Source organism: Chlorocebus sabaeus, chromosome 21 (assembly GCF_047675955.1).
Source record: "Chlorocebus sabaeus isolate Y175 chromosome 21, mChlSab1.0.hap1, whole genome shotgun sequence".
NCBI classification, from domain to species: Eukaryota; Metazoa; Chordata; class Mammalia; order Primates; family Cercopithecidae; genus Chlorocebus; species Chlorocebus sabaeus.
This window is the reverse complement of record NC_132924.1, coordinates 110,701,640-110,727,608: the sequence shown is the minus strand read 5'-3', so window position 1 is coordinate 110,727,608 and position 25,969 is coordinate 110,701,640. Positions and strand designations below refer to the sequence as shown.

The window sequence follows — 25,969 nt, the reverse complement described above, 5'->3', positions numbered from 1 at the left end:
TTTGCAGTTCCTCCAGGAGACTGGAGTCTCCTCTGGCCGCAGCAGTACTTTATTTCTTCTCACCTACCTGACACAATTGGCTCAAAAATTATACCTCAGCAGGGAAACTACTCCTTGGAAGGGGCAGGTTGCCAGCAATCTCTAAGAGTATCTTCCTTAAGGACAGGAACTCAAGGCCTTTCACACTTGGATGCTTTGATAGACCATTTGATAGACAGGCTTAGTTATAGTACGTTACTTTCAGGCTCAAACACAGAAATTCTTCATGCAAATCCTCCTTCCAGTCTGTCCTTTGTAGAGAGGGCTGAACTTTCCTATCTTAGATTGTGCACGACACTGGCAGTCATGAAATGTAGATTCCGCTCATTCATCTCTCTCCCTGCAGTCCATTTTTTATCATTAGAGAAAAAGATAAACTTTAAAAAGTTTTATTGTATTATAATTTTAAACTAGTATTGACTGTCAAAGAGGCCAACTTGTGTAATGCTTATAAGCATGAGCTCTGAAGCCAGACCACCTGGCCCTGCTGTGCCTTAATTCGCTGACCTTGGGCAGTTTTCTCATCAGTAAAATGGAATTAAGAATAGAACCTGTTTTATAGGGTTGTGAGGGTTAGGTGAACTACCATTCGTGAAGTGCTTATAAGAGCACGTAGCAGATACTATATTCCTTTGTAGCAGCTTTTCCTGCTTTTGTTGCTATTCTTATTATTGTTTCCTGGGTGTAAAAGCTGAACTTGCCTTCTTTTCCTTCTGGAAGATTTGGTCAGAAACCCAAGTAACTTAGTCTAGACTCATGCCTGGGATAGAAGCCTAAAATGACTGGCCCCTGGAAATCTAGACACTTTTGCAATAGGCAAAGAATGCCTGTTTTCAACTTAGATCTAAGTTTGTATGTTGGTCTTGCCCCTTAGCTACTTGAGTGATAATGTAGAAAATATTTTAAAATGGAAGAGAATAATGCCTACATTGTAAGGTGCTGAAACTTAGAAATGACAGAATAAAGAGCTAGTTCTTATTATATGCTCAAAATATTGGAGCTATTATTATTATTTGAAGAGATAATCTAGCCCACCCTAAGTCATGCAGATGTGGAGCTACTTGGTGAGTGGAGAGACTGTTGATAAAGTTTATTTAATATTTAAGATGAAGTTTTAAATTTGCTTTGTAATAGAAATAATTACAATATTTGGTGTATTTATGTATATATTATATATGCCCACTTTAATACTAGGGAACTCTTCGGAACGCTTCCGAACAGACTGTTAACGTTTCTTTCTTGTCTTTTGAATTGAATGTTATAGAAATCAGCTCTCAGGAGGAAGTGTGCAGTCTGTAAAATCGTCGTCCACACCGCCTGCATTGAGCAGCTAGAAAAGGTAAGAGCGCGCCCCCTGCTGCAGTTTTGTTACATTGCAAGTATTTGGTCTTCAGAGGCCCAGTGTAATTTTCTAGTTCCAACTTTTTGAAAACAGTGCCCTTAAAAAAAAGCTGGAAGTCCAACATTATTACCAGATTAATAATGGAAAGACAATGTTTTAGGGTCATTCACTCTCTTGTTTGCTGAAGTGTAATTTGATATCATTTTACGTTGACTCTTGGGAAATGGAATAACAGTTAGATGGAAAAGCCTGGAATTCTCTTATTATATCATCTCAGTTCAAGCATTACTATTCACCCATAGGCTCTTCCACAAGTTGTTTAAGAAGGAGGAAGTTCTATAAGGTTTTTATAATTGTTGTTCACATATATCTGACTTGTGTGGTTTACTTTTTCTCAAAGTGCCTGCAAGGGAGTGAGCCAAGCTGGAAGCCGGCTCTCAGTCTGCTGGGCAGTGCTCCTCCTGTTGCTGCTCAAATGTGTGGGTGGGACTGGAAGTGACATCCTAGTGGTGTCGTACCTCCAGAATAAGTGGATTCGGCAAATCCATTTATTTGTTATTTAGGGGATGGGAAAGGCACCAGTAGTGAGTTACCTGCCATCCTTTTCCCTTTCACACTTCCTACTCCATTTTTATGTGTGTTTCTCTGTGTATTATCTATGTTCTTGAGCTGTCATAGGTAAAAGCATTGAAATATTTTAGTCCCCCATGACATTCATTTAGTTTCACTGACATGACCAGTTGATCCTAGCTGATGTCTTATGGCAATGACTACCAACATGTTATCTTAATATTTTCTTTTCTGCCCCAACTTCACTTACTGATCTCTGCCTTCATTCTTTTGCTCCCTTCACTTTACTGAGTAGCTAACCAAGATGTCAATGTGCCTACTAGGAGACCTCCACATCTAAAAGAAAAGCAATGCTGAATCCTTTTATAAAGAATAACTCTGGGCTGGGCACAGTGGCTCATGCCTGTAATCCCAGCACTTTGGGAGGCCGAGGCGAGCAGATCACGAGGTCAGGAGATGGAGACCATCCTGGCTAACATGGTGAAACCCTGTCTCTACTAAAAATACAAAAAATTAGCCAGATGTGGTGGCACGCACCTGTAGTCCCAGCTACTCAGGAGGCTGAGGCAGGAGAATTGCGAGAATCGCTTGAATTCAGGAGGCGGAGGTTGCAGTGAGCTGAGATCGCACCACTGCACTCCAGCCTGGGTGACAGAAAGAGAATCCATCTCAAAAAAAAAAAAAAAAAAAGAGTAACTCTCTTGTCTTTGAATAGTCATCATAATACTAAAAAAATCTCAAGTTTGTATTTTCTATTTTTACAATCAGAAACCCAGCTGGGTAGTTTCAGCTGCCGATATCTTTCCTCTGGCTCTTTCTTATCTCAGTTTCTCAAATTTGTGGTGTAAGAGCATTATTGTTTAAAGATACTTAGATTTCATTCTTGAGAATGAAGGAAAGGGGTTGGAGATATAGAATCACCTGGGATCTCAGTTGATTATCTAATGCGATGATTTCAAAAGACTAAGAAGAGTATTGTTCCTTGTTCTTTGAAGGTTTTGCTTTTCAGTCTCGATATCTATCACTGTTTTTTTTTCCAGGTAATTCAGTCTAGTCTGATGCTTATCTCTAATATAATATACTTTTCTTTTTGAATGACAGATTAATTTCAGATGTAAACCAACATTTCGAGAAGGAGGCTCAAGGTCACCAAGAGAAGTAAGTATTTCAGAGCTTGATTTCAAGTATCACCTTCGATTTCTCATTGATTCAGTGGCTTCATAGATATTCACCAGGGAATAAAAAATAAATTCTATCTCTCTCCATTGCATGCCAATGTTTTGTTAACACATCCATAAATACAACCAATAAAATCTCCAAGTCTTTTCAACATGTGCACACTGGACTTTATTCTCATAAAATGTACTGGGGAGTTAAGGTCTTACCAAATGAACCAGAGACTAGAGGAAGGCGGTAGTGATAGAATTGAAGGGGTAAGAAAGAAATAGACTATTTATTTATGTATTTTGAGACAGAGTCTCGCTCTGTCGCCATGTCTTCTGGTTGATTTTATGTGCATTTTCCAATTTTGAGTGGGTATAAGCTACTCATGGGGCAGCACAGTAACTGGTTATTCCTATAAACCCTGGAGTCAGGTGGTCCGCTTTTAAAACCAGCCTTGATGCTGTGTGATCTTGGGCATCTCACCTAAGCTCTCTAAATCTTGGTGTTTTCATTTGTTAAGTAAATGAATAAATACATCATAAGCTAGAACTATATTCATTTCTTGGTCTCTGATCCTCCAGTCTGTCGTGAAGATAAACAGGTAAAGAGGAAATTTGAATGAAGAGTTGTTACTGATGTGTTAGTGGGAAGCAGAGGTATAACAAGAGGAGACAGCACGTATTTGTTCACATTTTATTTAGAGGAGACAGTGAGCACAGTTCAGGCAAAGATGGAGAAGGCAGGGAGGGTTCTCAGCCTTCCTGTGTTATTCTGGACAGTTTAGCTCCAGGCCCAAAATTGCACTCCCCAATCAGCGAAACAAAAGCCCGCAATGAACAGAACCTGTCCTCCTAGAATGTAGTTTCGCCTGCCCAGCAGTCACTCACTGCTTCCTAAACATTACCATCTTATACGATATCCTCCTGAGCACAAAGTCCAGTAAAGATGATTTCTGATCAACGTATTTTCTCAGGGAGATGAGGTTCAGTTCCACTTACAGATTTACTCCTTGGAAACCTTCCCGGATGGTCTACTCCTCCAATCAGCTCTGTGTAGTAACAAATAGGAAAGAGAGGAAAGGGGTCAGTGAAGGGGCTTCTCCTGAGGAGCTAAGTTAGTTGAGAGGAGGGTGGTTAGGAGGTGAGTGGTGAGAGCCTTCTGGATAAAAGGAAGAGCATGCAAATCCAAATGAGAGACTGTACTGAGTAATGAGACATGAGATCTGAGATAGCAAGGGCTGGATCGTGAAGGTTCCTGTAAGCCATGCTGCAAGTTGAGTGTTTTATCATCAGGATAGTTGGGGGGTGAGCATTAAACTACTTTAAGCCAAATATTGTTCAGGCTGCAGTGTGGAGAAAATAACATGCAGTTCAAGAGTTGGAGGCATACAGGCAACTTTCAGAAGCCATGCTAGTAGTCTAGGCAAGAAATCATGGTGACATGAACTAAGAATAATGTTGGTAGATATGAGTTTGAAGGAAACAAAATTGACAGGATATAGTAACTGATTGAATTTTGGACACAAGAGGAGCCCAGACTAAACCACGCTACTGCTACACACAGACACACACACACACACACACACACACACAACAAAACAAAACAAAACAAAACAACTGAAAAACTGATTAGATGTATGAAAATGAGTTGATGTGAGGATGGGGTGGGGAGGTAATGACTTTACTCTTGTAGAACTATGAAGTATGAGGTGTCCCTGTTGTCCTCAACTGGAGATGCCCAATAGAAGGTTGAGTGGGTATATGAGTTTGGAGCTTATGAGGAAGACTGGACTGGAGGTCGGGCATTGTGAGTCATCAGCATATTTGCACAGTAATAAAAGCTGTGGGAATAGATGAACGTGGAGAGTGGGAATAGGAGATATCTGAGAATTACAAACGTTTAAAGACAGTTGATGAAAAAAGACAACATGAATATGAATGCTCTAATTGTTAGTGACAAAGCAAAAGGATGGGAAAAAATGTGGAAAGAGAGTAGGTTGGGATGGAGGTTGTAGAAAGAGTAAAACATAGTTGTCTTCATCGATTGTCTTCTCCCACTGTGTTTGTGTAGCATAGCAGCAATAGGAAGGTTCTGGGCCATGTGCAGGATGAGGTGGGCAGGAGAAGAATGATAGGGCTGTGGTGTCTTAGTGCCACCCAGAGTGCGGACAGCGTGGGCCAGAAGATAATTCAGTGATAACTCAAATGAAAGAGGTGCTTTATTTAGGAAACTGGAAGAGAGAGTTTCATGTTAAGATGGAGTTTATGACTTTCCAGCCTGGGGATTCATATACCTACCTTTAGCTTTCTGCCCTCCAGTATGTATCTCTCTCTATCGATAGGTCAGTGTGGAGGCAGGGGAAGAGAGAGAGACAATTTTAATTGTGCAGTTTTTCTAATACAGCATGTTTTTGGTTTTTATTAGCCTGTACCACTTCTCTGAAGCTAGACTTTCCATAAGGGTTTTGGATATTCTCCCTTGTCTTCTTATCAAGGACTTGAAATTCCTTCCTTTAATATGTTTTCATCACCCCCGTCTATTTCTAGATAATTTCTACCAGCATAAACACACTCTAATAATTTCTATCTTTAAAAAAAAACCCAAAAAGACTCCTTAGCCACCAACTGTGTCTTACCTACTGCTCTAGTTCTCAGTTTTGTAGTCACTGCCAAGCTTCCAGAAAGTGTTAGCTATATAAATTATTTTCAGTATGTCACTTTCTAGTCATTGTAACCTGTTCTAATCTGATGTCTGCTCTATCCATTTACTGAAATCGCTGCTGCTTTCAGTTTGCCTATGATCTCCTATATGCTAAATGTATTAGGTGTTATTTATTTTTCTGTTCTTTCTTTTCGAAAATATTCAAGATACTACATATTCCATCCTTCTTGGAATGCTCTCCTCTCTTGGCTTCCCATATCACCCTTTCCTAATTTTCTTCTTGCTTCATTGGATAGCCCTTTCTATTCTTTTTCATTGCTTACTCCCCCAACCTCTGCAAATCCCTCTGAGCTTAGTTCTTGTCTATGTTCTCTTCTCTCTGCCCACTCCTGTTAGAGGAGCTCATCCGGTCTCATGGCTTCAAATACCATGTGGGCTGACAACTCCTAACTTTACATTTCCAGTCTGCCTTTCTTGGAGTTCCACTTGGCATGTCTTTTGAATGTATCACAGTCATCTAAAATATAATACATCAAACACTAGACTATTCCCATTACCATAAAAATGATTTAAGAAAATCGTATGCACCTCAGGAAATGAGATGGCTGTTGATCTGGCTTCTCAGTTGAGAAAACTGGGGGGTCATGTTTATTCCTTCTCTCATAGACTGCCCACATCTAATTCATTTGCCCGTCCTTTCAATTTTATTTATAAAATATATTTCAAATCCACCCAATTATCTCCAATTCTGTTATCAGCACCTTAAACTAAGGTACTGTGACCTCTCCCCTTTGGCCAATGCAATAGCTTCTTCATGACTCTTCAGTTTTCACTTTCCGTCCACCCATGATTTAAAGAAGTAATCTTTCAAAGTGAAAATTAGATTATGAGGTTGGTGCAAAAGTAATTGAAAGTAATGACAAAAACCGCAATTACTTTTGAACCAACCTAATATAATTTTCCCTGGCTTAAAACTCTCCAGTGGTTTCCATAACTCTTAGAGCGAAAGCAAACCCTCTGTCTCGGCATGAAAAGGCCCACGTCGTCTGGCCCCTGCCTGCCTTCCCAGCCTCCTCCAGCTCCCATATAGACTTTCTTTCCATTTGTGTGGCACACACAAAGATACTCCCCACCTTTGGCTATTTGTGTATTTCATTGCTGTACTGAAAATCTCCTTGCATGACTGTTTCTTACAGTTAGGCCTCAGTTCAAATATCATCCCCCTTAGACACTGTCTTAGTCTGTTCAGGCTGTTGCAATGAAATACCATAGGCTGGGTGGTTTATAAGCAACAAAAATTATTTCTCACAGTTCTGCAGGCTGGAAGTCCAAGATCAATGTACCAGCATGGTCCCATTCTAGTGAGGGCCCTCTTTGGGGTTGCAGACTGCCACCTTCTCATTGTGTTCTCATGTGGAGGAAAGAGGGTGAGAGAGTTTTCTGTTGTCTCTTTTATAAGGACCCTGATTGCATCCATGAAGAGTCTATCCTCATTACTTGATCACCTCTCAAACACCTCACCTCCTATTACCATTGCATTGGGGTTTAGGATTTCAACATACAAATTTGGAGGGGACACAAACCCCAGTCTTTTGCAGAGGTCTTCCTTAACAAACACCTTTAAATACATAGTATATTGTTCTTTATCAAAGTATCTTGTTCTTTCTTTTCAGGGCACTTTGTATACCGTAATAATTTATGCATATTACTGTTTGCTTGTCTAAAGAATGTCTCCCTTCTTTAGTGTAAATTTTGGGAGGTCACTCATAGATTTTGTCCTAAATTAATTGCATCAAAACACAGAGTATGTGATTGATGGATATTCGCTGACCGAATGCATTTACAAAGGTATTCATTTCTCTCAAAATGTTTAGGAACTCTTAAGTCTAAAAGGACATTTTGAAGATGAAATTCATGACTCACTGACTATGACTCATTTGATATTCTTAATTAAAAATTAAGAATTCTTACTACTACTAATTTAGATGTTTACCTAGTAAATGAAAAAACATTTGCTTTAGAATTAGTTTGACCCTAGTTCGAATTATACCTCTGCTTCTTTTCCACTAAGTGGTAAGAGTCTCTGGAGCACAGATTGTTGGTCACTATGCCCTGGCATTTGCATAGTGCCTGACGTGTGACAAGTTTTAAATAAATATTTGTTGGAGCCATCTAAGTTGAATCTTTCTGGGTCTCCTTTTTCTTCGTCATAAGCCATGATGGATTGGGTTATGATTTCTAAGATCCTTTCAAACTCTATAAAATATATATATATACACACACACACACACACACATATATACACACACATATAATTTTTTATTTCCATAGGTTTTTGGGGAACAGGTGGTATTTGGTTATGTGAGTAAGTTCTTTAGTGGTGATTTGTGAGATTTTGGTGCACCCATCACCTGAGCAGTATTTACCGAACCCAATTTGTAGTCTTTTATCCCAGTTCAACTGGCTGTTTGAAAATAGCCAAGCAATTGTATTATGTATTTTTGCTAACAATACTGAATATAAGCCCTGAAATAATGCATTACCAATACTTTAACACCCATAAGTAATAGCCCTTTCCTTGCCCAGTGCTTGAAGTTGTATATGAATAATTCAGAAGTTATTGATGAACAATACAAAGGTTTTATGATGTTAGAAGCCTTGCTTTGCTATCTTAACAACGTGTCAACACTCACATTTGCAGTGTTAAGGATCCTGAGTCCAATGTCAGTTCAACAACTTAGGAGCTCTTAATAATGGTCAAAAGAAAAGAGAGTGAGAAATTAAAGCACTTGGGATATAAGGATTAGAAAATGTAAATGATTCTATAGTAATGTTATTTTCCTTATTGATGAAGGCAATTGATGATCCTTCCCTTCTTCATGGTAATTATGTGATATAATCATCAAAGAAATTAGGTGGATAATTCCATTCAGTTCAACACACATGTATTGGATGTTTGCTTTGTTCAAACTATTATTAAGCAGCAGTAGAATAAATTTCTGTTGGGCCTAAAAAGAACTCTGGACAGAAGGGTGCTGGACATCTCAAATCACAGAGCTATATTTTGGAGACAATTACTCATTTTCTTCTATGATAGTGATTTTGTATAAGTTAATCAATCCATGCCTTAGTTTTTGACTTATTTTCTAGGAAGGATGATATTAAAAATATTTAACAAATGGTAGAGCCATAGAGAGTAATATTTAAATAATTTTTAAATGTTCTTTTTTATTCCCCAACTAAACTATATGATATTGTACATCTGCTTACCAAATTATATACAGTAGTCCCCTCTTATCCATGATTTTGTTTTCCAAGGTTTCAATTACCCAAGGTCAACCACAGTCCAAAAATATTAAATGGAGAATCTCAGAAATAAACAATTCATGTTTTAAATTGCATGCTGTTCTGAGTAGTGTGATGAAATCTCATGCCATCCTACTCTGTCCTGGGATATGAAACACCCCTCTGTCCAGCGTATCCACTACCTGCCCATTAATCACTTAGTAGTTTTCTCAGTTATTAGATTGAAGAATCATTGTCTATGTAAGGTTTGGTACTATCCATAGTTTCGGTCATCCACTGGGAGTCTTAGAACATATCTCCTGGGAAGAAGGAACAACTGCATGTTGCAGTACAAATGAGGAAGTCAGTCTTAAGATTCCTAAATAATTGTTGATATATGGAAAGTGTTGGCTGACTGTTTTGAGTAGAGCTGTCACTTGCTAAGTGATCCCATGAGTCAGCCATGATTTCACACAGGTAATTGCATCAAATGTTTCCAACATGTTCCTTCTTAAATTGATAGTCATTAGCTGATTTATAATCTCAATAACTACAGATTTTTTTTTTCTGAACATCAATGATATTGTTCATTTTCCCTCAGCTTCTGCTACACTAACAGCAATTATATTACATTTTTCTATTCTGTATGATACTGTCTGACATTTTTATATATTCAATATTTCTACTACTGACTGTCATTGAAATCATTCATTGGCATGTCATGTTGAAGTAGCGTGAGCCCTGTCTTGCGAAACAGAGGAAAGGCACAGTGACACAATGGTAAGAGCACAGATTCTGGTGCCAGCCTGTCTGGGTTTGGACCCTCACTTTGACCTTTACATTTTAAGTAATGACTTCTATGCATTAGTTTCCTTTTCTGTAAAATGAGAATGATATTGACCATTGAAGTCAAACCCTCTGATAATGTGTGAATTGGGATATGCTGCAGTTGGCAGCTGGCTCCGGTTCTCCCTAACGTTTATTCCTAAGCAGGCAGTGGACTAAGGTTCTCATCTTATCCTTTGAGTAGGCAGATGCTAAAGGTGTCAGCAGTAGCCTCAACTGCAAAGTAAAGAGGTGGAGAGTCTAGTACCTTCATCCTCAGTAGAATGTTTGCACTAAACTGATGGGATAGATACTGATAACTGGGCAGGTTATTCTGGAATTGCCATCATTTTCTTGAAAGCCACAGCCAGCCACAGGATCCAGAATTGTCCATCCATGTGGATATTTAAGGTTGTACAGACAACCACCACCAGCTGGGCCCAGCCCCCAGCATTCTGCGATTCTTTGGGGGAACCAGTAACATTGCTCAGACAACATGATTTGTTTTCAGAAGAGAGATATCATTGGAATAGGATCCAGGAGACCTATTATGTCAGAAATTAACATTGTAATTGCTTAATATCGAGGAGGTAGAAGTGGTCTCTAATGTTGAGGGGATGCAAGGGAGGAGTCAGAGAGATGCTAGGGGCACTAAACTGCAATTTCCCAATCAACATATATTTCAGTATTTCAACAACTCATAGGATTTTACTGATACGTTCCACATAAGTGGCATCTCTACTCATGAAAATTCTCATGAAGATTGACAGAATTATTACTTATAAAATATTTCTTAAAGTGCATGGCTCATAGTACACAACAAGTGTTAGCTTTTATAGTTAGCTTCTTTCTTAGAACAGTCTAAGCTTGTGTCTTTGTTTTCTTAAACTGTGGTAGTAGGAAAAGTGAGACAAACATTAGACTAAATTGTGGAACCATTGTACTTCTTTATATCTGATTATAGTTAAAAGACCTTTATTCCTCCAGGGTCTTTGTTTAGTTTCAGTTTAAGTGGATTTGACATTATTAAGAGAAATAGAGGTGGCATTTCAGTATTGATAATGCTAATGCTTATTAGCGGTATTCTTGTCACTCTGAATTTCATGCCTTGATATATAACTTTTTTTCCCTCTACACTGATCTATTTTCTGTCCATCCGTACTTACAGAACAGTGCCTGGCATGTAGGAAAAATTTGAATAGTTGAATATATATTAAAGTGAATAGATATTAATATATTGAATATATTAAATTGAATAGATATTAATATATTAAATATATTTTAAAGGGAAAATAAGGACTATGGCTAGACCCTACAATAGACATGTTAGTATTAGATTAAGTGTGTTTTCCCAGAAAAGGGCAAAAGAAAATAATGAGCACTTTAGGGGTATTGGTGTCAGAGGGATTAATTGTCTGTAAGTTATGAGGGCTTGCCTGCATTCTTAGTCCTGAGGATGACTTTCTTGTAATGTATCCTGAGAACCAGTGGTGAATGGTGCTACTTGACTCTGCCCCAGGAGTGCTTGACTACTTGGGAGGAAAAGGACTTTCTGTGTTTCCTACAGTCTGAGACAAAGATAGACCTTGAAAGCTAGTCTGTAATAGTTCATGGTACCCAAGGATGGTTTAAACACAATACCATTGCAGAAACATCATCGATATGCTTATATCTCTTGTCCCTGACATCTCTTGCCTTCAGCTTTTCTCTTTCTTCACTCTGTCTAGTGAGTAATTCTCACATCTATGTCTTGTATTAGGAGATCTATTTCTCAGAGTTTGATCTACATTATCTCTAGCTGGAATGTTTGGTGTGGTGCCTGCGTGCCACAGATAAAGCGCTACATACCTATTTGTTAAATTGAGTTGGATATTGTTGTTTCAGCTTCTCCCCTTCACCTTTCCACTTTTCTTTGGCCATTTCTTTTACCTGCCTCAGTTACCTCCCAGCTCAAGGTCCTCTACTGTGTTCACAAATCTGCAGAGTGTTTGACTAGTAAGACAGTAGAGTAACAGAAATCTGGTGTGGCCAGTTGCCACTAGGAAGACGTGGAGGGAAGGCATGAGAAGTGGAATCTACAGATATGAAAGATCTTTGGGGATGGAGAATTAACTTCATTTATCCAAGTAGATTCATGTTTATTGTTAAACAAGTCATACTCATAAATATTTGTTTCTGGGCTCATCTGGGCTTAGATCGTGGTTTATATAAATCAATAGTATTGCCACATTAAAAATGAATATTGAGGTTTGTAAATTAAAACATATTCAGTCAAGTGCAGTAGCTCATGCCTATAGTCCTAGCTATTCAGGAGGCTGAGATGGGAGGATGGCTTGAGCAGAGGAGTTCCAGGCTGCAGTGAACTATGATTATACCACTGCACTCCAGTGTGAGTGACAGAGCAAGGCCCTGTTTATAAAAATAAATTTTTAAAAATATTCATTTAATTTTGTTTTCCCACAGAATTTTGTACGTCATCACTGGGTGCACAGGCGTCGGCAGGAGGGGAAATGTAAGCAGTGTGGTAAGGTAAGAGCCCAGTCACCTCATGGCCTCGCAGGAGGCTCCCCAGGCCTCTGCAAGCACCTGAGGTGGATGAGTCCTGTCCCCGAATCCAGTGTTCACTACATGAGTTCCTTTTTGAAAGACCTTACTTGTCCAGGTCTCCTTAAGAGGCATTGTAGTTGTTCTAGAACTCACTGCATGAGGCAATGGTGTTAATAAAAAGAATTAGCACATTTTAAGATACATGGATGCGTTCTTACAGTGAATTTCATTAATGATTTTTGAAAATATAATTATTTTGTGAAAATACCCTTATGAAGACAACCGACTCATCATACTTTGGTCAATAGTAGCAAATCAATGGGTTTGAGTAACACGATGTATGCTGATATAAAATTGTGTTTGGGCAGAACTGTTTAGGACAGCATGGTCAGCAGCTAGAAATGTGTTACTTCCTTGGGATGTTATCCAGTTCCTGGAAGAGATGCCCTTTTTATTTGTGGTTGTTTATATCTACCTCCTCTGTCATCATGACTGGTTATAGGCCCCTCAGGATGCAGTGCCACTTGGAAAAGTGAGCTGGGGCAAGGGGTGGGGGTGTTATAACTATATACTATTAAATGCCGTAGATCCCATGTGTCATTGACCCCAACAGATTTGGGTTATAGCTTTTTCCAATGTACAAAGATCTACTTTAAGGATGACGGGGTCCTCTGGGAGGGTTAAACTGGTGGGAAATATCACTATATGTATTTATAGTGTGATTTACCACCAGTTTTTTTAATGACATCAATAGTAAACTGATGGTCATCAGTAAAGGGAAGTTTGGATTTGGCAGAGGGCCAGATAATTTGGGGGGAATATATTCCTAAATAATTATTACTCTGTTTGTTTATTCATGTGACTCCTTTGGGTCAAGCATTGGTGTGAGCTGCCCAGGGCAGCATTTTTGAGAGTGGAGCAATGCAAGAAAATATTGGCTCCCTGAGGTAGGGTTGTGTAAGGTGAGGGAGGGAGACTTGGAAAAAATCGCATTGATTTTGCTGTTTTGCCCAATGCCTGGGAAGAAAATATGCTGTAACCATTGGTTATGAGGGTCTTCTCTGGAAGGCTACACACCTTAGCCTCCAGGGCATAGGCTCCCATTGTAACCAGTATTTTGTCCTGTAGTTCAACCAGGTGGCTCTCAGTTGGTTCTCTTTTAGCCAGTAAAGAGGATGAACAAAACAGGGTGAAAGCAGAGCGAGGTAAAACGAAGTAAACAAGGAGGAGGGGGGAGGTGGAAAGATTTGTACCGATTCTTTTGGCCATCTTACATGTCCTGGGGAAAAGGAGGTCACACCTCTACTCTCCCATGACCTTTCTCTCTTGGGTCCATCAACCTCTTCCAAGGTGTTGCCTTGGGGCTTATGGATTTTCTTTTACTTCAAGAATCATTGACTGTAACTTTCCCATAAATGTGCGTGTGTGTGTGCATGCATGTGAGGGTAAGAGAGATGCTGCAGTCAGGCAGGCATAGCAATTTTTTTTGGTCAGAGATGTAAAGAGTAGTAAGAATCTGGATGAATAGGTCCTTCACTTTGAAAAAAATATCTTCACTGGAGCCCAGTAGCTGGCACCACCTCAATAATGTAAGCCATAATGGAGTGGGAGGGATTTTATTAAAAGAAAATCAATAAACATTTTATACTTTGAGACAAGTGTTCCCTAGTGCCATATTGCACTCTCTTCTGGCCTCTTGTTGGCATGGTCAACTGAACAGAAAAAACTGGGCTTCCTCCACCCTCAGTTGCTGTGTCTCCTTTCCTGCCAGTGTTCTCAGCCAGCCATCATGCCGTGCGCACAGCTCGCTGCAGGTCTGTGGTCAGTGGGGAAGTCAGTGATCCAGCTTGTCACGTCATGTTTCCAAAATATTGCACTATTATAGTTATCTTTTGTGTTTATAATCCAGCTTCTCCATGAATTCTTCAAGACTCAAACAATTATGGGATGGGTGGGATTGTCTCCTTGCCAAATAATAAATTACCCTTCCTTGGATTCCAACTTCCACCCTGGACAGGAAAGCTATGGCTCTGTTTCCATTTACAGATTAAGTAATAAAAATTCACTCCAAACCTTGGTGCTAGGCATAATTTTCATCAGTAGTGTTGTACATTCTTATTCATATTCATAGACTTTTAAACCTCACTCCATCCCCCATACACACACACACACACACACACACGCACGCGCACACACATTATTCCGTAATTTACTCATTGGGATGGAGTGAAAAATAATTGCCTCACTTAGCAAAACTTTTTTTTTTTTTCCAACTGATGGCTTGCAAACTTTACAAATTTTTAGAAAGTGTTTATGGTTAAAGAGTGTTTGTGATTTCTCACTCCATCCCCCATACACATACACACACACACACACACACGCACACACACATTATGCCGTAATTTACTCATTGGGATGGAGTGAAAAATAATTGCCTCACTTAGCAAAACTTTTTTTTTTTTTCCAACTGATGGCTTGCAAACTTTACAAATTTTTTAGAAAGTGTTTATGGTTAAAGAGTGTTTGTGATTTCTCACTCCATCCCCCATACACACACACACACACACACGCATGCACACACACATTATTCCGTAATTTACTCATTGGGATGGAGTGAAAAATAATTGCCTCACTTAGCAAAACTTTTTTTTTTTTTTCCAACTGATGGCTTGCAAACTTTACAAATGTTTTAGAAAGGGTTTATGGTTAAAGAGTGTTTGTGATTTCCATTTCTACTTTTAAAATAAACAATAAAACGATGTTTGGACTGATTTTCTCTTGCCTTAATATGTGTTTGGCTGAGTGTGTGTGGCACTCAACAGAGATCAGATGAGATAACTCATGATTTGATTGCTCAGTTCCTTTAAGGTTAGCTCAGTGCCTCAGCCTACTAGGTTTATAACCCTTCTGCAGTTTTTCATTGTCATTCATAGTCCTTGATTACATAAGAGTCAGGGTCAAGGCACAAAACAGACGAAATGCTCATGTTCAAATTATGTAATTTGATGAGAGTTTAATGAGGAGAATATTTAAAATATGTGAAAAACATCGGGGGTGGGGGGTGGGGGAGGGCGGAACCACAAGAAAAAGTGGAGCACACTGTGACTAATATAGAGAGCTATGGTCAAGCAAAGCCTGAAGAGGTGAGGAGATGGAGAGAACCCCTTCCCAGGAGCTGCAACTTTTAGTCACAAGACTCAGCCAGCCTGTGGTGACCTACAGACTGGGGAAATACATCCCTAGCTCCACCTACCTTCATTTTCTAGTAGCCAAACCCAACAGAAACCAGAGCACAAGGGATTCTTTGATGCAATCCATAAAAACCAACTCTTTCCAATGAGTCATTGAGTAGAGAAGGATGGAGAGTAGAACTGAAGAGGCAGATGGAATGGATCTAGCATGTATTGTTTAATGCAAACCTGTAGTCAATCAATTGTTGGAGGCAGAATGCATACTTTTGCTACTTTTGCTGTAAACATGTCTCTGATCTTCACTAGATCTACACATTGCATTTATTCAATCAAAATTTATGAAACACTAAGTTGTCTATAGTACTTCAAAAAATCTATAATCAAAAAAGTATGGTAATGATTATGACTATTTTGACTCTTCATTTTTTGAGGGAAACACACATCCAAACCTAGCATTATGGTAATTGTGAAAATATGTTTGTAAATCACTACTTGAAAGCTTATCTTTTATTTCTTCATATGTAAAATTTATAAAAATAAGCTAACTTTTTGAAAATCAAAATTAAAAAATTTCGAACATCAATTCTTGAAACCAGTTTTAAATGCAGTATATACATTGAATATCCCTTATCTGAAATGCCTGAAACAAGAAGTTTTTTGGATTTAGATTTTTTTAGGATTTTGGAATATTTGCATATACATAAGATGCCCTGGGGATGGGACCCAAGTCTAAGTATGAAATTCACTTATGTTTCATGCTACACCTTAAACACAAAGCCTGAAGGTAATTTTATACAATATTTTAAATAATCTTGTGCATGAAACAAAGTTTTTACTATGAGTTGTCACACGAGGTCAGGTGTGAAATTTTCCACTTGTGGCATCATGTTGGCACTCAAAAGGTTTTGGATTTTGAAGCATTTTGGATTTTTGATTTTCAGATTAGGGATGCTCAACCTGTAATACATAGTTAAACTTTGTCTACATTTTTTATGCAGTTCAGTTCCTGTATTAGGCTGTTTTCACGCTGCTGATAAACACATACCCAAGACTGGGCAATTTACAAAAAAAGAGGTTTATTGGACTTACAGTTCCACGTGGCTGGGGAGGCTTCACAATCATGGTGGAAGGCGAGGAGGAGCAAGTCACATCTTATGTGGATGGCAGCAGGCAAAGAGAGAGCTTGTACAGAGAAATTCCCGTTTTTAAAACCATCATAGCTCACGAGACTCATTCTCTGTCACAAGAACAGTGCAGGAAAGACCCGCCCCCATAATTCAATCACCTCCCGTCGGGTTCCTCCCTTGCCATGTGGGAATTGTGGGAGTTACAATTCAAGATGAGGTTTGGGTGGGGACACAGACAAACCATATCAGTTCCCTAACCAAATATACTACATTAATATGAATTATTTTTCTATAAATAATATATATTTTCATATGTAGTTTACATAGCATGCAGTGTTTTTTAAAATGGGAAAACATCAAAACTATATTTGTAGTAAATATTGTTAAAAAATAACTTGAGAATGAACTTAGGGTACAATATGTAAATTACACCAAAATGCCAAAGTGTTTAAAACTACTTCATGGGAGTGCAGTTGGGATATTACATGGGTAGGGAAAGGGATTACAGAGTATAAAAATAATGGAAAATACTGACTTGGGCCTTTCAGGAATGTCCCCTATCAACTTAAAGCAACATACTCTACTAATCTGAAAATGTGTATCCTGGGAGTTAAGGTTAAGGACAGGGAAGGGAAGTTTAAGGGTGAGGATTCACGCACTGCTTGGGCAGGTTTGGTTATTTGCCTGTCTGTGTGTTTGTGCAGCTATAGCAGAGGAATCCTCTCCCGGTAGCCCCAGGAGGATTATGAGTAGGTAGAGAGGGGGCAGTACAAGGGCAAGGAATCTAGGATGCTCCATAAAGCCCCTGCCCACATGACTGCTGGAAGCCTGGCCCTTCTCTCCTTGGCTGAGTATCAAGAAAGGGGACAAGGACAACCACTGTTCTACTCTCTGCTCCTATGAGTTTTGACTATTTTAGATTTCTTACACTAGTAGTATCATGTAGTGTTTGTCCTTCTGTGTCTGTCTTATTTCACTTAAGCATAATATCCTTCTATAGATTCATCCTGGGAGGAGGAAATGGGGAATTACTAGGCAAAGGTCACAAAGTTTCAGTTATGCAAAGCGAGTAAGTCCTGGAAATCTATTGTACACCATAGTGCCTATAAGTAACAAAACTGTGTTGAATACCTCAAAATTTCCTGAGGTGGTTGATCTACTATTAAGTCTTCTTACCACCAAAAAAAAAAAAAAAAAAAAAAAAAAAAAAAACCTAATAATTAATAAACAGGGCAGGAAAACATTTTTGGAGTAATGGATATGGTTTTTGGCATGGATTGTTGTGATTCAATACAGTATTGTTAATTATAACAAACTCATCAAGTTGTATACATGAAGTATGTACAGTTTTTTATGTAGATTATACCCCCAAAGAAATTTTTTTTAGAAGAAAAGAGAATGGGGGCTAAGGGGTCCTTGCTGCAGTCCCCAGTTTTCGTCTGTAGAACCATTTTGCTACTGTCACTGCTCCCTGGGTCTTTGATGTGTTCAGTATCCTGGTCATCGCAGTAAATGCAGTGCCCTGGTCACTCTGGGGCCCTTTGTTCTTTCTTCAGTAGTTTCCCCCACCCACCTACCTTCTCGTGGCTGCTGCTGCTGGGCCTGCTGGTACTTGTGAACCCAGATGACCTACACGGGTAGCAGAGACCCAAACCTCAGGCCAGGGTGGCAATGAGGACACTTCCTGTTATGGTGTTCAGGTCCCAGGTACACAAGCAAATGATCCCTTTGCCCCCTGATCATGATGGGTGACATGGTCCCAAAAGGTTCCAGGTACACAAGGTTCCAGTCGCAAAAGGTTCCAGGTACACAAGCAAACGGCCTCTTTGTCCCCTGATAAGATGGTCCTCAGAGACAAATGGCTTCTGTCCTCCTTCCTCACTTCCTCAGCAGGGCTGATTCTACTTCTACATATTTACCCTCCTTTTTGGAGAATCTGGCCCAAGTCATGTGTCTCATGATAAATCTCCGGTTTTGATTTCAGTCTTTTTAAGGGACTGATCTCATCGCATATTTCATATGTTCTTGCCCTCTCTTTGTTGCTGAATTTGATTGAAGTATAAACTAGATATTAGCAAGTAAAAACATTTTATCAAAATGACTACTTCAAATATACTAATTTAGGCATAGATGAACAAACAATCAGAAAAGCAAATCCGAACATTTTTGAAATCTTTGTGTTCTTCTCCTATTTAGAATTACTGTCAGATGAGATCATACATGTAAAGCAATGTATGGTAAATGTGCACTTCATATTTGGATGCCAGTTGATGAGAACTACTTTCTTCATGAAAAGCAAATCAATTATATACTATGTACAAATAATTAAAAAATTTTAGTATTTTTAAAGAGAGAAATTAGAAACATATAACTCTCTGCCTTTTAAATTAATAAGGCATATAAAACTGAGAAATTATAAAAATATAGCAATAATAAATATCTCTGTATTATATATAATCAACATGTTATAGTTATTTACATATGTATATATGTATATATATCTATGTGTATACATATATATCTGTGTGTGTACATACGTGTGTGTGTGTGTGTGTGTGTATATATAGTTAGTCTTGCCAGATAAGAGACTGAAAATTCATAAAAGGGCAAAAGTTATTTACATATGTATATATGTATATATATATCTGTGTGTGCACCTATATATCTATGTGTGTATATATATGTATATGTGTTTGTGTGTCTATATATATATATCGTTATTCTTGCCAGATATGAGACTGAAAATTCGTAAAAGGGCAAAAATAGATAAAAAAGAAGCATTGGGGAAATGAAGAAAATAATGACATTTAAGAGAAAAATTGGAGGAGGAACATGAACAAAAATGTATACGGAGAGGAAAGAAGAGATGAAGCGGTGAAAGTTGAGAAACAAAGGGACAGAAAGGTCCAGAGAGCTGCCAGCAAATGAGTAAGAGTATCTGGAGAATGAAAAGGAGGAGTTCTGAAGCCACCAAGCTGATATTTACTAGTTGAGCTGTGCTCATTCCTGGGTCACACTGGGATTCCCTAGGGCAGGCGGGCTTGGAAAGGGGTAAGGGAAGCAGTTCCCAAATCCTCATTCACCATTTGTCTCTTTATTAAAACCTGAGTCTGACCTGCCTGGATTCTCCGTGCTGACCTCCCTTTCCAAATTGCCTTTCTTCAATCCGCTTATGACAGAAAGCATTCTTCTCCCTCTTTGCCCCAGGTGTAAAAGCCTAGGGATGTCAAACAGACATATGAAATATTGATGTCAGGAAAAAAGTCTCCTTTAATTAAAAAAAATGAAATGAAATATGATTTCAAGGAAGAAAAAGAAATGATATAACTTTCTCTCTCGTTAAAGAAAGAGCATGTTTATGTATTCTTTAAATTGACCACCACGGTGATGAGCAAAGCCAGTGCTTAGTTTATTTATAATCCAGGCAGAGAAATGTGAGCTGAATAGTTAGCTGAGAAGCAAAAATCAAGGTTTAATAATTGGAACTTTCACTCTTATAGGGCAGAATTAATCCAAAAGTACATCCACAGTTGATTAAACAAGTCAGGTAAGTCTAAAAGTACCTTCAAGTTAGTTGAACAGTTGGTTAGGAAAGTTTTTTATTTTGATGAAGGTCTAGTGAACAGGTATAATTCTTGTTTATTAGTTTCAGCTGGTTAAAAGCAATTTTGGTTAAACACAGCATTCCATTTTGATATCTACTAGGAAAGTGGTACTGTTGAGAGGACATTTTTCCTTTTACATGGAAAATGTTTCCTTTTTCATGGTCTTCTCCAATAAAAAGATAGGCATATTATTACCTTTTCAGGTCCAAACTATTATTTTAGTGCAGGGTTCCCAAGAAACAGACTCTGAGTTGAGATTTATGTGCATGGAGTTTACTGAGTGATCTCAGAAGTGATACTGGTAGGGAAGTAAAAGTACCAGGACTGGGTAGAGTGAGGTGTTGAACTGTGGTGCAGTCACAACAGAGGCCTTAGTCAACTCCGAGGGGAACTGGAAGAGCCCTTCAGAGTTCCTGGCCTTGACCCACCACTGGGCGAGGACTGTCCTTGGCTGATGTCTTAGTTCATTTTCATTGCTATAAAGCAATATCTGAGGCTGGGCGTTTATAAAGAAAAGAGGATTATGTGACTTACAGTTCTGCAGGCTGTACAAGAAGCATGATACCAGCATCTGGTGAGGTCTTCAGGAAACTTCTGCTCATGGTGCAGGGGGAGGGAGGAGCCCTGAGTGTGAAGATCACATGGCAAGAGAGAAAGAAGAGGGGTGCTAGTGTCACCCAACAATCAGATGTCACAGGAACTAATAGAGTGAGAATTCACTCATTACTGTGAATGCAGCACCAAGCCACTCATAGGCGATCTGCCTCCATCACCCAAACACCTCCTAACGGTTCCCACTTCCAACACTAGGGATCAGATTTCAGCAGGAGATTCTAAAGGGGACAGATATCTAAGCTGTATCAACTCAAGTGACTTTTAGGCTCAGGGTAGTTCCTGAAGATGGGAGGGTGACTCATTTGAAGACCTTCAGCTTCCAAGACTCCTCTCAACTGAGGGAATAAGGTGAGTGGCTCAGGCCTGAAGCAGAGTTATCTGAGTGGAAAGCCACAGTATTCAATACTGTCCATTCCTGGTGCTACTCAGAATCCCTTGTTTTGTATCACACATTTTTAGAGCAGCTCTTCCAGGGTTCTGATTGGTCGAATTTCCTGGGAAACATAGAAGAGGAAGGATATGGGATAAACTATAGCCTCCATGGTTGCAGCTGTCTTACATCTGCTGCTGATGTTCATCATCTCTCTCCTCAACCACTTATCCTGGATTCACCTCACTCTCAACTAGTGCTTCTGGTCTAGGTGACCTACCTGGTAGGGGGACCAAGACCCTTATCTCTCAGCAGTCGGATTCCCTGGTCTTGGCTGCTGCAGTTGTCTATTTACTATTAAAATTGTTCAGAGCAGGCCGGGCGTGGTGGCTCAAGCCTGTAATCCCAGCACTTTGGGAGGCTGAGACGGGTGGATCATGAGGTCAGGAGATTGAGACCATCCTGGCTAACACGGTGAAACCCTGTCTCTACTAAAAAATACAAAAAACTAGCTGGGCGAGGTGGCGGGCACCTGTAGTCCCAGCTACTCAGGAGGCTGAGGCAGGAGAATGGCGTAAACCCGGGAGGCGGAGCTTGCAGTGAGCTGAGATCTGGCCACTGCACTCCAGCCTGAGCGACAGAGCGAGACTCCATCTCAAGAAAAAAACAAAAACAAACAAAAATTGTTCAGAGCCTTACAAAGGCTGCCCCAGTGGATTGCCTAGTTACCGTATGTATTCTTCCAGCTTCCATTGTCAGATAACAGCTAGATCTATGCCTAACGATCAGGATCAATTACTCCTGTCAGGATGCTGGCTCCTTTCTGTGCCTGCTAGTCTCTTAACACAAAAATTCCAAAGTAACTGGGTGCAGTGGTAGCTTAAAGTTTAAGAGCTCCCTGTTATGTCCCACGATGAAGAAATTCTCCATCTGGGATTTAGACCCTCGAAGCCCAGAGCTGTGGGGACCAGAAGCACAAACTCCCCAAGTGGGCCACAGTAGGCATAACCACTGCTACTTTCACTCACTGGTTTCTGTACTTACGTATTTTGGCATGGAGAAACAGCACCATGAAATGATCATAGACTTAGTGAGTAAACATATTGAGTCTGGTGGATGGTGCTCACAGGATATTTTCTCAAAGCTGAAGCCAGTGTCATATTTTCAAAAGATTATTCCATCTCTCTGTCAGGCCTGTGTCTTCTGGATGGTGTAGGCCATGAAAGGTCCAGTGGATCTCATGGTCACATGTCTGCTTCTGCACCTCTATGCCATAAAATAATTTCCTTGGTCTGGCACAGTGTTGCACAGGATCCTATGCTGGTGGGTCAGACATTTCGTAAGCCCTTGCATAGTGGCACTGACTGAGGCCCTAAAGAAGGGAGAGGTAAGCCCATATCCTGAATATGCATTGATTCCAGTCAAGATGAGCTGGTGCCCCTTCTAAAGTGGAGGGGGTTCGGTGTGATTAGTTTGCCTCACAGTAGCTGGTTGTTCTCTCTGAGGGATGGTGCCATATTGGATGCTCAGGTTTGGTGTCTTTTGCTGGCAGGTTAGAAATTCAGCAGTGGCGGGAGCTGGCTCAGTTTTGGTGACTGGCTGTGCATGCTATTGGGCCCACATATAGCATCCATCACTCCACCATGGGTACTGCACTTACAAGCCCATTGCACCATCCATCAATGGGATGGCTCATGACACAGTATGGTACCTGCGTTATGTCTAAGATTTTAGTTCTTACAAGGGGAATGCTCTCTGGCAGGAACCGATGTGCAATATCAGGATTTTTCACTGTTTGTACTTACTTTCATGTGTTCTTCCATATACCTCTTCCCCAGACCTCCTGTTTCCCTCCAGGGCCCTGGCCAACCAGCCATGCCATTTATCATTGCCTGTAAATCATTATATATTCTTATGTCAAGCCATCTATCTTTTCGCATAAATGGGATGACTAGTTGCTTCACCTGAAGTTATGCACATGAGGAGGATTTCTTATTATTCCTGTCTCTAGGGCCCACTCCTGAGTAGACTTCAGTGCAGCAGTAGTTTGCTTTTGGCCTGGATGTATATAGCAAGTTGATTCATGCGTGAATGAATCTCAGTATTTTCCTCCTCTTTGAGCTGGTCATTCAGTACTCCCATTTTTCTATAGCTGAGTTGAATGAGAAACCTGGTACTGTAATAATAGTGGATAATGTGGGTGATCTGAGCCACCTACTCATGCATCCCTGGTACTGCTTGTTCCAGATCTCAGATGGTCTCACTTACTGTAACAATGGCTTAAGCTGGGCTCATTCAACCTTATGACATAGTGATCTGACAGAATTCAGCTCATGACAGCTGATGATTCATGGACAGGTATTTCTCCACCAGAGCACAAGAACCTGCCAGAAAATATTTTTGAAAGGTATATAGTTCCCTCTTGCAGATAGCACAACCTTGTTTCAGAATCCTGGAGTCTATGTTGATTTTCCTATTGGTGCTTGTTATAAACACCACAGGGCATCTTTTCTCCTTCCCTAAACTTCTAATCACATGGAGTGACAGGGATTCTTTCATTGCAGGCTGGACCTGCTGCAGCACCGTTTCATGCTCTGGACCCCATTCTAAGCTGGCAGCATTTAATGCCATCCAGTAAATGGATCACATTCCTAAATGTGGAATATGCTGCCTCCAGAACCCAGAAAAGCCAAATAAAGTGCTGTGCTTCATTCTTAATGGTTTAAATTAGGAAATGCAATAATTTTTTCTTTAGATTGGAGGGGATATTCTAGCATACCTTGGACCACTGACCCCTAGAGGTTTCATTGACATGTGGGACCCCTGACTCCTCATTGGGCTTATCTCCCACCTTCCTTCTCACCAGGACCTCCGATGTACCTCTCACTTCTTGCTCATCTGCTTTCATGTGATGCCACGGATATGGTGGACCAGATGATCTTCTGCAGAATGTTCACACAGTTCAGGTTCCTTTGCATTATATCTGGATAACATTTGGAAGAGTTGAAAGCCTTGGTACATGCCTGTAAAAATGTACTGTTAACCCCGAAAGCAAATGCAAATAGTTTTCAATTCTCCTTTCAGAGAGGGATGGAAAAAATTCATTTGCCCAATCAGTGGCCACATGTCATGTACTTAAGGCTGAAATATTCCAAATTTGGCACAGTGGCTGCAAATAGAATACACTGGGCTGAATTTGTGATATTCAGGCACCATTCTCCAGTCTGTCTGGTTTTATAGGATCTCAGCTGGTGAGTTAAATGGGGATATGTTGGAGTACACCACCTCTGCCTCCTGCCTCCTTTAGTCTTTAAGGGTGGCCCTTAGATAATTTTGGACACATAAACACAGTACTATTGTCAGAGCTTTCAAAATTAATAGAAATGTAATACCTATTCCTTCTTAAGAATGTGACATTGATTTTGATTTAGTTATGGCTAGAAGGATGGGGGTTTGAAGGTTTCACTTGGGCTTCCTCTTACATAACAGACTAATAAATCAGTCTTAGGGTTGTGCCAGTTTCTACATCTGTTCACTCCACTTACACAATTGAGGACAAGGGAAATTAATACTTATGGATTTATGGGACCAGTAGACTCTCTGAAAACCAGCCCTGGTCTAGGACTCCTGCCTTTTTTTTTTTTTTTTTTTCCCTGAGACGGAGTTTCGCTGTTGTTGCCCAGGCTGGAGTGCAATGGTGTGATCTCGGCTCACGGCAACCTCCGCCTTCCAGGTTCAAGTGATTCTCCTGCCTCAGCTGCCCGAGCAGCTGGGATTATGGGCCAGCGCCACCGAACCCAGCTAATTTTGTATTTTTAGTAGAGACAGGGTTTCTCCATGTTGGTCAGTCTGGTCTTAAACTCCCAGCCTCAGGTGATCTGCCCACCTCGGCCTCCCAAAGTGCTGGGATTACAGGCGTTAGTCACTGCGCCTGGCTGGACTCCTGCTTTTTGCTTGTTTGTTTAACTGGGCCTCATGTTTGTTTGTCTGTTTGTTTATTTGAGATAGAGTCTTGTTCTGTCGCCCAGGCTGAAGTGCAGTGACATGATCTCGGCTCACTACAGCCTCTGCTCCCTGGTTTCAAGCAATTCTCCTGCCTCCACCTCCTGAGTAGCTGGGACTACAGGCATGCACCACCACAACCGGCTAATTTTTTTGTATGTTTAGTAGAGACGAGGTTTCACCATGTTGACCAGGATGGTCTTGATCTCCTGACCTTGTGATCTGCCTGCCTCAGCCTCTCAAAATGCTGGGATTACAGATATGAGCCACCATGCCCAGCCTGTATCGGTATTTTCATAGGGGACCATTAGATACCTGGGCTGCTTCATACCCAGGGTATACGTGTCAACTTGTACACTTGTCCATTAGTCTTTAGAATATTTGGACATTTCTCTCTCTCCTCAGCGTACAACTACCCAAGTTAATGGATGTAGGTCCTTTTAATTAAAGACCAGAAAAGTGTTACCATAGACTCTTGATGTGTTGTTGTAAGATTCTTCTCCTGGGGACTTACCCTCTCCTTCAATCAATGGATTCTGTATTTGAAAACTGGCTTAGGTCGAGAAACAGAGCAAAAGATTGTGACTTTTTATTGCAACGTCATCCCTCATCTCTCTTGATCACCC

General features: G+C 40.1%; 1 protein-coding gene across 2 annotated transcripts in view; it reads left to right on the top strand.

Annotated features, from left to right (window-relative positions):
• DGKI (diacylglycerol kinase iota) overlaps positions 1-25,969 on the top strand; it is a 467,928-nt gene that overhangs the window by 189,021 nt on the left and 252,938 nt on the right. For both annotated transcript variants that reach the window (XM_007983056.3, XM_073009376.1), the window contains exons 4-6: positions 1,304-1,378; positions 3,053-3,109; positions 12,350-12,415. In XM_007983056.3, the coding sequence (XP_007981247.3) occupies positions 1,304-1,378; positions 3,053-3,109; positions 12,350-12,415 (198 nt within the window). The remainder of the gene's footprint in view (positions 1-1,303; positions 1,379-3,052; positions 3,110-12,349; positions 12,416-25,969) is intronic.